A 13,885-nucleotide genomic window follows, 5' to 3' on the forward strand; every position below is an offset into this window, starting at 1 on the left:
CTATAGTGGGCTATAATCAAGGTAATATCTAGACTAGCTTCCTCCTCCTCCTCAAAATCATCCCAGACTGTTAAACTTCCCACATGGTCACTGGCATTTCACTTTTTTACACTTCTTATGTGAATCACAGATTGGTCAAAAAGAAAAATACATGTGAGTTTAACTACTGTATAACTTGTATAAGGATGGCATCTTTTAATGATCATTTCCCAAGGTAATAGGGGAAAAAAAAAAAAAAAAAAACAGCAGTTATGGCATTCTTGCCTACTGCCATCCACAAAACGTTTTTGGTACTTCATGATAGGCTGAAGTTTAGTAAATATAACAATGAAAAAAAAGTTTTTTGCCCTACTCAAGAGTGTGCATCACATTTTAGATTCCAAACTGTGCTTGTGTCCTTAAATGGCATGGTTTAATATTAATGATAATAATAAACACATGCATTGTGCACTTTCTATTACCCTTCCCACCCCTTTTCTCTTTCCAGTTCTACAGAGCTGTCCAGGCCATGCAAAACATGACAAGTTTCACAATGTCATACAGCTACGTTTAATAAGAGTTGCTTATTAGTACAGAAAAAGGTCCAAACTACAAACTTTAAGCAGTTGTTAGCAACAGCAGTATTGAGCTCCATGTTTAGACATGGAACCATAGCTCCATACAAGCAGAGTTCCAAGCCAAAAAAAAAAATCAAAGCCTTTTCAAGGTAACCAATCATAAAAACTAAATAAATTAAATTAAAAATAATAAACAACAAGTAATTGAAAAGTTACACTCAAAAGTAGTGGTTGTCTGAGAACCTTTGTGAATAGCTGCTGTCAATTATATGGCTGAAAGATCACACCACAACACTGTATACCCTAACAGAACAATATATTTGAAAAGTGGATATCAAAGTGTGCCTTCATTTTTTCATTTACCATTAAATAAATGGCCACAAACTAACAGTATCCAGTGAAACCCACATGTCTGGCCCACCCACCACTGTAACACTTCATCCCCAACTTCTTGAGCACAGCAGTTGCCAGTTTGTTAGGGTATAGAGCAGTTGAGTCACAAAATGAGCCAAAAACACTCAGTGGCATGATGCAGATAACACTGTTGCACAAAGCTGGAGAGAAACAGTTTGGTTAGTAATACAAAAAATAAAACAGTGGTTATCCTGACTCTAAAAACTAGTACAAAAGGTAACAGGTACAAACAAGACAGCAGAAGCATAAAGAAACACACTTGTTGTCATCATCACCTATATGAAATATCATTTGACATACCATCTACTTAGGGATGTCACAATGTTGAGGTGATAATGTGATTAAAATATAATTTTAGTATTACTGGAACAAATAGACAGAGGGAGTTTATTCTGTAGGTATTGATGAAAGCCAACCTAGCCTTATTTGACAGCAAATTAGAATGTGCTTGTATTAGTTAATGTGGCAAAGGGGATACAATTGAGAACTTTACTCTGCAATAGGACACACTGAACTTGTGAACTCTATTAATAACAGAGGTTTGTATTAAAATCAATGCCCAACGTCCAGATTTAAAATGGGTGGTAGGAATGTGTGTTCAAATTTACATGCTTCTATAAAAATTGAATCCAGCCATATCATTCTTTAAATTATTACGTCACAAATTGCTAAGAACGAGGCAGAAACTAATTATCCACATGAAACCTGTTAATCATGGGAAACACTCTCATGCACACCCACACCTAGCCAATCTAGATTCCCTAATTAGCGTAATGTCTCAGGAATGTGAGATGAAACATATGAAGAAATTAGAACTATTATATAGACCAATAAAATATAACACTAAGAATTTATGATTTTAAATTCGATGGTGAAGTCTGTTTTAATTGAGTGGAAAGCATCTAGTGCAGAATTGTGCTGTTGTTTAAAGCAAAATGCTTATGTTCACTAATAGTTCACAAAAGGGCATAACAGTCCAAATATGAAATATTACTCTCTCTTCTTCACTAAAAATGTTTTATGTAGCACCTTTGTACAGTGAACACCATTCCAAGGAATATTACAAATAGAGAATATTTATACAACTGTTTAAATGTGGAGCACAGCCATTTTGACTTGCTCATGGGCCCTCCAGTGACAGGGACTGAACCTGCAGCCTTACAGTTTATAGTCCCTTGATTTAGCCATTTTGCCACACAGCCTCTTTAAATCATTTTCAAACACCAAGAGAGAGTTGATAGTTGTTATGCCAGAGTACTTTGGTATCATCATCAATAACAGCTTTTCATTCCAATTAATGTGAAAAGTTAATTTGATCTGTTCTGGGCTAGAACCCAACTTTGCCAATTTTCATTTCAGATAATTCAATTAGTTCTAAATTTCTACCAAAGCTTTGTTCATAAATTAACCAAAAATATGCACAGCTGTCTTGGAGTTTAGAGAATTCATTATCTGCAAACCTCTCTGGATTGTTCCTATTTTATATATTGACTATTTCTAATTATTTAGCTAAAGGATAATTAGCAAGTAAAGGTGCAAACTACCGTGCAATTCCAACATGATACAGTGCTATTGTTCACTTCCTATGTTCAACAAAAGGCATAACTTAAGTTAACTGACGAGTTAATGAACATAAAGCAGCACCATTCATTATAATTTCAGGGCAGTGTTGATGTCAGATTCAGAAATTCAAGTTGGAGTAGAAATGAACAGTCTAGGGCATTCTTCTAGACCAAGGATTTTATTAAAAAAAAAAAAAAACAACTTACTATGGAAGACCCATTGATTAAATTTTCAGCTGTAAATTTAGTATGTTAATTGAAAAATTCTTTAAGGAATTGCACACCACACATTGAAGCAAGATCCTGCAACTCTGTTTAGGTGACAAGGTGTTAAAATATGTCTGCTAATTAGTAACATATAATTTGCTTAAATATCACTTAATTGATTACACTCGTGTTTGCAACTTTTATTAAAATCTTTGGTAATTTACAAAACATCATGAACACAATAAGCTGCTTTGAATCCCAAAAGTGAATGTCAGAATGTGCATGTCACAGTTAGTTAACATATGTACTGTATGTGAAATTGCAATCTTGACCTTAAGAGTTTTGTACAATAAACATACTTAGACATTCGGCAGATTGTGTTAAAGTTAGTGTTTGGGAGCCTGATGCATAATCATGACTACTATTGTTTGTGACTTATTGATGTTTTATTTGTATGAACTTCCTCCAATCAAATTCCATGCAGATGACATTGTTATGGCAATCTAGTACAGATACACGGTAATTAAAACCTTTGTTGGAATGAAAACTTACAGTCACGTAAGCCAATAAAATAGTGGAAAAAACATCCCAAATAAAATCAATCTGTACTGCAAAAATTGTAATTCCTATAGAAAAGGGAGCACTGAGTTAAAGTGCAAAAGCCAACTCATTAATAGGTTCTAAAATGAGTGGTTACATCATGCAGTTCAATTGTGACATCCCTATAATTAACCAAAGACCATATTTTTGAAACACATTTTCCCCATCACAATGTAGTAACAATTTTGTTTGCTGCATTCAGTTTCTCTCTTTTTTATTGCCCGCTCATTCATTTACATCTCCAATCATGCTACATGTACATGACTAAATTACCATTTTCTTTGTCATTTTACATATTGTAAACCACACCAGCAAGTTAATACATAAAGCTCTTGCATTTCAAAAAACTAGACACTTTTAGTAACATTATTACAAAGATATTCTGCATCAAAAATAAACAAAAACAAAATATACTTTTAAAGAATTAGCATCATAAAATTAATTTATTCCAAGTAAAAATACAAAATAATATTAATGACATTGACCAGATATGAAAGTCTCTCCCAGAAACGACTACATTAATGGCTGAGAAACAAAGGTTTTAAGGAAAATACAAAATAAAAATGAAAAATGTTAATATGTTTTCATTTTTTTTTTAGCAAAAAATCTCTCTAAAAATAACAATGAAAATTGTTTTTCTCAGTACAAAGGCTACATTACTATTGAAAAAATACCAGCATGAAGAGTAGGTACATATACAGTAGAAAATGATCTTTGTGAATCACAATGTTTGCAATGAAAATAAATCTGCAGTAGATTTATGCCTTTTTTCTCTTTTATACAAACAGTACAAACAGTATTGCACATTACAACACATAATTGATGTTCAGTTTGCCTTCAAAAAAATCAGACTAATTCAAGTGTCACATGAAAAGAAGGTCACACAAGGACCTGATGCGCCATTGGGCTCTAAACTCAATGAACATTTTGAACACTTTGTATTTTTAAAAAATATCATTCTTTATCACTCTAATACCCTCATTTTTTCTGAATATCAAGTAAACAAAAATTGGGACACTTCTTTACAAAAGAAAAGGGAGTATATTATATATATATACACATATATATACATATATGTATGAATATATATATACATATATGTATGAATATATATTTATTTAGAAACATAAAAAAGTTTATTAAAAAATAACATGAACAGAAGATTTCTTTCACAATTCTGGTCAGCATAATAAATGATTAATTATATTTACAAAATAAGGGAAATATCTTCAGTTAATTGTCTCTCAGCACCTTGTTGAGATTTATACACCTTGAGTTTTATTTGACTTCAAAAAAAAAAATCAGTATTTGTTTCCTCCATATTCTCTCTGTATATAGCTATTATTTTACAACTCCATGGCAATGCAGATGAGGGGAAAATTCTTTACAGACACATTCGTTTTAACCACGGCATTTAGGTAGACTCTGTACTTTAACTATTTCTCATTATATTAAAATTATAAAGCTCTATTTCCTTCAGTTTTTTTTGTCAAAATATCTAACAAAAAAGCAAACAAGCATGAAAAAAATAAAATTACTTATCTGTTAAATCATTTTCTTGCAGAATTAAATTAATATATATCTTTTTCTGAATAAACTTACTTAGAAAATATCAAATTCTCTTATTTCAAAATTGAGGTATTGCAAAAGATCATGTCAGTCAGAAAGCACACATTATCTAAAAAAGTAATAATAAAAAAAGAAATAAAAATAAAAGCAAACCAATATTTTCAGCTGACTGTTGAAACTGTCCAGATACAAAAAAGTAGTGCATAACAAAATGTCATTTACAGATAATGTGACAACATAAAAAAAATCCCAACTGGGCAAAAACATCCATCTCAAAGTAAAGCCCAGAGTTAACTTCCAAAGGGATATTAGTAATAATAATAATATAATTAAAGTGATAGATTATCTTCCCAATATAAAATGCAGTATTTGTCTACTTTTTCAAAAACAAATCCCCTTCATTCTCAAGAAGATATTTGCAGCTAGACAAAAAAAGGACAAAATCAGACAAAAGAAAAATACCACAAAACACAGACTTAAAAACTAAACTTAATCTTGTGGGTTCATATCCAATCAGATTGTCCCACAGCTGCTTAAAAAATAAAATGAAAATAAAAACACAGAACTTAGTGTACACAATTGCCCCCATCCATTTCCTACGCTCCTTCTGCTCATGAGCAAATGCTGTAATGAATAGTACACTGGCTTCCTTGCAATGCAATCAGCAGCCTCACACCCATCCCACGTGCGATTAAATATTTTGTGCTAATCATATTCCTACCAGAGCAGGTCAAGTGTAAATAGTTCAAGCTTTGCAGGATGCATCTGGGGTTTTAAGGGAGTAGGATTTTTTTCTAAACCCAGAAAGTATACATATCTCCATTTTGACTTTTGTTCAGACCTTTCTTGAGCAATGATTTTGTATATACAGTTCACAATCTCTCTTTTCCAACACCCATGTATTACAACCATCTAGTTACTAATAAAAATGTGCCTACCTTGTCTGACAAATGTTGTAATGATTCATATAATGTATATAGTGTGTCTCTGTGTGCATTTTCGGTGTCTGAAGAAAAGTCATTTTGTGAGCTCTTTGGTTTCTGAGCATGACATATTAAGCTGTGCAAATAACCAAATCAACACAATACTCGAGCTCATGTATGTGTATTTTTGTGTATGTATGTGTGTGTGTTTAAGTACATTATATACACACACACATATTTTAGCAGTGTTTTAGAGCATTAGATATATTGTATGCCAGACATTAACAACGGTTATAGCAAATCACAGTACTAGGCATAATCACCCTACTATTTAAAAAAATTGCACATTTGTATATTAAAGATCACTGCAAAATTGCTTCACCTACCATAAAAATATTTTTGAAGGATATATATTACTACAGCTATTCTCATAATTATATTTCAGTGTGGCTTGTTAATGCATTGACATGGATTCTAAATCCACATTCATTAAATTACGACATGCCTTTTGTCAGTTATTTTCCAATTGTTTGCTTACTTTTTTATATGTTTATCTATTGTAAATAAATTATTTTTCGACCACCTATATTCTTAAATCCTTCACGCACAGTGGGCAAACTTATATAAAAGACATGATTAATAAGTTGTACTGCGTGCAGCCAACTGATCATACATGCAGTCAAAATATCTACTGACCTTCCTTTAGATTTGCCTCATGCTGTACTGCTTCATTTCATCAGCAGCTTTTAAACTTTATTAAATACATATTCTTTATTTATTTTTTTTAATTCTAGCCTGAATAAAGTAATATGGTATTAGTAATACCACTTAGCAGCAAAAAAGCTATTGCAGCACAGATTTACATAACACTAAAGAACCTAAAAAAAATGCAATAATAAAAAATATAAAAAAATAAATCAAATTGCGCTTATGAGGTATTATTTAAGTCAAAATGGAGAGCAAATAAAGGCTTATTTTTAATGTGTGTATTTTTCAATTCTTCCAAACTACTGATTGCTGACAATTTGTTTTGCTACATATTTTGCCAACTACTTTTTTTGTTTTCCTATTTCCATACCTTTGGTGTATAACCCTAGGGGGAAAATCACAACCTTTGTGAAAACAAGTGCATGCTCCAGTCACATAAAATGATAGAAAAACAATATATAAAATAAAAAAATAGATATACTGTATATTTTAACCACTTCAAAAATTAGCCTGGCATTGGCTATTAAGGACAGAAAAGCACTGAAAACTATGGAAAAGTGACTTAAAATAGGACTATTTCAGTACCAAGCAGATGTTGCATGTTTAGGTGCGTCAAAGTGCAAATTCTGTACAGTTAAACTTTAAAGATTTCAATATATCAGACACCAAGGTCGAGATAAATGAATTAAAAAAAAATGAAAGACCCATATTTTTATTTGTTGAATCTGAGGAAGAATGCACCAATTTTCAGGATGCTCCCTGCCCTGAGGCAGTAGATTTTGCATTCCTCCTTTTGCTCTTTCCTTGGTTTAGTCAGCTCAGGTTGCTGTCACAGGGCCAGTAATGAAAGCTTGCCAATGTTTCAGCTCCAGCGGAAAGAAACGTGGCGAGGTCGGTCTCCTCCTTCCTTGACCAGGGGCTTGTGGAACTCCCTGCCTGCACGTGAGTGGATGCTTGCCCAGCAATATTCACAATAATACTGCAGACAGGTCACATTGGCACAAAAGAATGGGGCAAACTTTCCACCACAGCGAGCTCCCTGGCATTCATCACACATCTGATCATCCAAGACATATGGCTTTACTTCAACCTGAAAGGGGAAAAAAAAGACACACACATACATGCAGAAATTAAAATTAGATATCTTTTGTGTTACCTTTGTTTTGCTTTTTTCTTACGTTTACTTTTTGTGTTACTGAAATTCAGCACAACACGTATCCATTACTCTCATTTTACCAATTCTGTAGAACATTATTTCATCCAATGCTAGAATTGCGTGTAAATGGTAAAATGTCTCTGTTAAAGTATAACTGAGAATGGGGCATGTTGCAATAGTAGACTATTCCAGTACATTTATATAATCTTGGTGAGGGGGGAGGGCAGTTGCATAGTCTCGGATACCCAGTGACTCAGTCAAACTAGTCTGCAGCCTTGCCTAGAAAAATTTTAGGGGTGGGTTTTGTGTGCATGAGAGCTTACAACCATTTAGTACTTACCTGGAATTACAGTGCATATAGTGCAGTGATGAGGAATAAAAACATGGGTGTTTTGGACCATGCAAACAGGAAAGCGGCTCATCCAGCTGCCTTGTATTTTACATTCTAAAATAGAATGAAAAAAAGAAAAAAAAAAAAAAAGAACGGCAAGATAGGAACTAAACTAGCCATACCCGTATACCTTTTGCATGAGAACCGTCTCTGTCAGGCTGTATGTTATTGTCAATCAAAAAAAGAAGAATGGTAGTGGTACTTTAAAAATGTGAAATTGTGCTAGAAAGCTGTCGCACAGTTGTGTAATACGACATTCCCTCCAGGTAGAAGTGTAACGTGACATCAGCTTAAGGAACAAGTTGTTTAACTTTAGGTTTATGACCTGCCAAATAAGCTCAACATGCTTCACACATTTGGTCTAAGTAAGGTAGATTGTCAAGAAACTGAAAATTTCATAAAATGGTGTCAATTACTGTCTTGAGAGAAGATGGAAAACTGGTTCTAACCAGGATAGAAAAAGAAGGGTAAGGCCTAGATGGGTAACTGCGTAAGAGGACAAGGACACCAGAGTCTGTAGTTTGTTTACAGGTTTACACTCAGTTGACTTCTTCTTTAAATACACACCAAATACCAATGTCATCTACAACAGAGAAAGACAAATCCAGGATTTTGAGCATAAAAACACTTTTCCAGTCATCTTCTGTCCATTGTCTGTGTTCTGTTGTCCAGTTTAACTTTTTATATTTGCTGGTTTCACATGTGGATTTAGCTTTGAAACTCAGTGTCCCAGAATAGTCTTTTCTCTGTTGCTGATGAGAACAGTATGTGGCATATATTTAAAGAAGAAGTCGACTGAGGACAAGTAAGGTATTTGTTTCTCAAACTACAAATTCTGATGTCTTTCTTATCTTATGCAGTTGTGCACATGGGTCTTCTACCTTTTTTATATACTAGTTAGATCCAGTTTTGCCTCTTTTCTCAAGGCAGAAACAGTATAAAAATAAATCTTCAGTTTCTGTCACATGGAATAGCCTTCATATTCTGCAAGCCAAAAAAAATGACGTTTCTTGAGAAAGCTGTTTCATATTAGTTGTTTTGAACCTAGAACTGAACTTTAGCAACACCAGTAACTTTCAGCTTGAACAGAATAACAGGTTTCAGTGGTGATAATGCAGGTTTCTCTAATAACCAATTGACTTGTAAACATGACTAATTACAGATAATCTAAGGGAATTCACCATTAGGACACTGAAGGAACTCTTTACAGCCATATGTGAATAATAAATTAAAAATCAGTCATTTAAAGCAATATTAGCCACTGTAAACACCAGAAATGTCTTGGCTATATTTTAAATTAATTTAGTGGTATCTTAATAATATCAGTTTCTCTCAAAAACATGAAAATTTCTGGGTGACCCCAAACTTTTTAACAGTAGTGTAGGTGAGCACAGAATTGTAGATTGACTGGTAAACAGCTCCTGCTTCACCACCTTGCAAAGGTACAGCACTCAACTCACTAAATATCTGCCACTTCTTCAATTTGCTTTTCAGTCTTCACGTTCCCCTTCTGCCATCCACTGTAAGCAAGATTGTAAGAAAGAGAAACTTGGACTCCACCACTAACATCAACTAATCATTCAAGTGTGTGCTGAATGTCGCAGTCAGATGAGGCAAAAAGGACATCATTATCTGCATAAAACAACAGTGCTACCCCCAGCCTCCCTAACTGGACATCCTCAGCTACACCTTGATATCTTTTGCACCACAAACAGGAGTGGTAACAGGACACAGCCTTAATGGAGTCTGACACCAACAGTGAGTAGCTCTCACTGCAGTCAAAGAAAAGTCAAACAAAAAGCACACAAGAGCAGCCCTGTTACCCCAGTGTTATTTTGACACATTTATTTTTCCACATCTACAAAACACATCATACTCCCACGCACCTTTCTGTGGTGGTGGGGCTTGTGTGCCTTGGGAATGTTCAGAATTAGATCGTCAGGAGCTTTAGGCTCCTGGTAGGGTCTCCCTTGGCAAACAGGTTTGGGCTGAAAGATCAAACAAACAGCCATTCACAATGACCCTCATGACAGTAAACATTAAAAAATAGTATACCCTTCATGGGATAATATTAGTGGGACCCACACCTGGAGCCAGACAAAGAGATGGCATTTGCTGACAGGTGCCTGGTGTTCAGGCAAACCACATAACCCAGCCGGGGCTTAGTCCGAAATGGTGATGTGGAGGAATGTGGGTTGTTCATTTACAAGACAAAATGGTAAGAGTAGGGTGTAATGCCAGATTAGTGGAAGCATAGGCAGGAAAGATCCACAGAACAGTGTCAGATTACTACATCACAACATGTGTACTATAGCCAAACCAATAATAAATAAAAATTGTGTTTGTATCTAATAATGAAAATATCAAAATGATTTATTCACAAATTCAGTATTCAATTTTATTATATTGGAGGCCCTAGTATTACTGTACATCACAGTGGAAATGACACACTTTCAGAGATAAGGTTGTGAGTTGTTGCTAGGGTTGTACGTACTGTGGTAAAGACAACTGTACTTTGGGCATGTACACCTCTCTGTAATCTTGTGCTCTAGTGACCACTTGTACTTGTTTGTACCTTTTCTGTCTAAGAGTTTAAGGTGGAATGAGAACAGGCTGGGAAAGAATTTCAAGTTCACCCAATAGATACAGGCATACAGTATGAGTGGCACCTTTCTGGTTTGCATAGTAGAGGAAAGGTGGGAGATGTGTGTAACTGCAGCACATCTTCAAGCATTTTCAGAGGAGTACTTGTGGTAAATTCTGCAGATGTCTTGGAAAGTTTTGACAATAGTATTACAATATAATAAACATCCATAATGCCTATTGTTTGAAAAACTGTGATTAAAATATCATAAACTAACTGATGTGCCAAAAATCAATTAAACATCAAGTGTAACATCTTGAATTATTTTTGGTGTCTGATTTATTTTATTTAAATGTACATTGTAATAGCTATTATTTACCATGATTAATATTACAATTGATTCTGCACTTTTGACATAGTGTAAATACCACCACATGCAAACTCATAATTATTAATAACAATACCATTATGCACAGCATCTTTTATAAATTGTCAGTTCACAGCTGTAGAGAGTGCAGTTTGGCAGTGTGATATTACCTTAACCTGTACTGGTTGCTGACAAATACATTGATGAGGCAAACGTAATGAATATCATCATCATCATTATTACTATTACTATGGCTTGAATACTAAAACAGTATTTTTTATCTAAACATCAAACAATGAATCTATAGGTATTTCATCATAAATACTGTATATTTACCCAAATCATAGTATTTTTATCTGTGTTTTGTCTGACAGGTTTAGTTTACGTAGCTAACTGGGAAATACTTGTAGTAGTACAAACTAGTAATAAAATTAATGTAAAATTTATTTCTACTGTTTTTCAGCCCAAATGGCAAGATCTCACATTGATGAGCACAAATGGCATCACAGTAAAGATATACTATCAATGAGTTTCATTTATCCCCTGTTCCACCAGCTACTTTCTCTTCCTCAGAGTATTGGTCCTTCAAAATAGTGCTGTCATATTCATATCCTAACTTCATATATATTTAAATGTTAATTTTTTCAAATGCTGTTCAAAATTTGCAGTTAGCTTTGTGCTAATCTGAATGTCTTTTGTGCGACATTCTGTAATTTTGTGTTTTTGTCAAAGTATCCCCCCCCCTCCCAAAGTAATTCTACTGACAAAAAAAAATTTCATTTTTTTGAGGAAGGTCTTCAATGACTACATCATGATGGTCATTTATCATAAATGCAGTTAGAATTACCGTAAAAAAGAAAACGCCATGCTGCCATATTAATTTGATTTGTGATGGACGACACTCACGAATAGGGCTGCTGGAGCTCTCACCATAACACTAAGCCTAAGAGAAGGTGAAGCTACAGAAATCATACCAAGTAGTCTCCAAAAACATTCTTTTTCTCTAAAGACTTGCTTCAAAGCTAAAGAGACAAAAAAAAACTAATGAAGTAAAAAAAAAAAAAAAAAATCATTACAAACTACAAATGGAGGGAAGGAATACAATAAGAAAGGAACCAAAGCTAAATAGTCACAAGGATCAAACAAAAAGAGCTCCCAAAAGGAAAAAAAACAGACCTTGTAAAGAAAAAAAGATATATTTCCTAAAGACGTCAGGCAATTCGAAAAAGATCAGAAAACTCTTTAAATGTGGGAATGCTAACTGAAACATTATATAATCGCATGTGCACCACAAATAACGAAAAAGAATCTAAAAGAATAACCTATACGTGTGTTATCAAACAAAATGATAGTGTGGCTGTGGGGGGACTGTTCAGGGAGAAAAAAAGAAAATTGGCAAAATCCCTTATGATTGGTCAACCAAATTGCACTCTCTTTACCTTGATATTACTCAAACCTAGAAATCTGTCACTGCCACTTGACCTATCCATCTTTTATGAAAGATTAGTTCAAATCATGGTTGCAGGTTGCCAGAGCTCAACCTGTCAATACTGGGGTCAAGACAGGAACACTTTTTGTTATATAAACTTGTGTGTTTCAAAAACAGAACATTTGAATTTACTATTGTAATTATCACTAATTACCTGGGTTCGCTTCCTTGGTCCTCCCTGCGTGGAGTTTGCATGTTCTCCCCATGTCTGTGTGGATTTCCTCCGGGTGCTCAGGTTTCCTCCCACAGTCCAAAGACATGCAGGTTAGGTGCATTGGCGATCCTAAATTGTCCCTAGTGTGTACTTGGTGTGTGGGTGTGTGTGTGTGTGTGTGTGCCCTGCCCAGGGATTTGTTCCTGCCTTGCGCCCTGTGCTGGCTGGGATTGGTTCTAGCAGACCCCCATGACCCTGTTTTAGGATATAGCGGGTTGGAAAATGACTGACTGGCTGGTTTGAAGTTATTTAGTGGAAACATTTATACAAAATTACGCTAAAAATTCAATATACATAAAATACATTTGAGTGATTGGATTGGTAGTTGGATCTAAGGATGTAACAAGAATGAATATTTCAGTACTAATTTGGTACCAAAGTTCTGAAAATGTATTGGTACCAGCTTTTTCACAGTGTAGTGCAGAGAAAATTGGTACTACACTCATGCATCATTGCAAGTAGACAAATTACTCTGGAAGGCACAATAATATATGATAAAAACATGAGCAAAAAACTTCATGTACAAATGGCTTACATTGTTGATAATACAACACCACATCAACACAAGTCGAAAAACAGTAGAGGTTATGTCTAAAAATGTTTTTGTGTTTGTACAAGAAAATTTAAGCATGTAATTGCAGGAATCGTACTTTTTATTTAAAAAAAAAATGCAATACACACTTGTGTTATTCCACTTTAATCCCATTATGGAGTTAATTGTGCGTGCTTTGAGAGGGAAATAATGTTACGGATCAAATGAGATGTAATCTAACTTGTATTGTCACACATTTCAAAGAGGACATGAAATGATAACGAGATTAATCACTTTTAAATAGTATCCTACACAGACCTGATAAATGAATGGAGGCTTTGTATTCATTCTACGATTGTAATAAGCAGTTCTACAGATGTCCATCAGTCCATGAATCCATCCATTTTTTTAACCAGTTTATACAGTTCAGGGTTGCTCTGGGATGCAACTCACATGCATCCACAATTACATATATAGGACTGTGGGATGTGAGAGGACTTGCAATGCTAACAGTTGTGGCAAGTAAACAACACAAGATTCGAACAAAGTGGCTATTAGGCTTATCTATACCAGTGATGACATGAGTTGATCTATTTGTAATTACCAAAATAA

At 34.3% G+C, this 13,885-nt stretch overlaps 1 protein-coding gene across 6 annotated transcripts in view; it reads right to left on the reverse strand.

Moving 5' to 3' along the window:
• Positions 1 to 525: 525 nt before the first annotated feature.
• The window catches only part of cpeb3 (cytoplasmic polyadenylation element binding protein 3), a 194,212-nt gene continuing 180,852 nt past the window's right edge, over positions 526 to 13,885 (reverse strand). For all 6 annotated transcript variants that reach the window (XM_028795348.2, XM_028795349.2, XM_028795351.2 and 3 more), the window contains one exon: positions 526 to 7,630. In XM_028795348.2, coding sequence (XP_028651181.1) covers positions 7,403 to 7,630 — 228 coding nt within the window. In that variant the 3' untranslated portion in view covers positions 526 to 7,402. The remainder of the gene's footprint in view (positions 7,631 to 13,885) is intronic.

This window comes from Erpetoichthys calabaricus, chromosome 2 (assembly GCF_900747795.2).
Source record: "Erpetoichthys calabaricus chromosome 2, fErpCal1.3, whole genome shotgun sequence".
In the NCBI taxonomy this organism is placed as follows: Eukaryota; Metazoa; Chordata; class Cladistia; order Polypteriformes; family Polypteridae; genus Erpetoichthys; species Erpetoichthys calabaricus.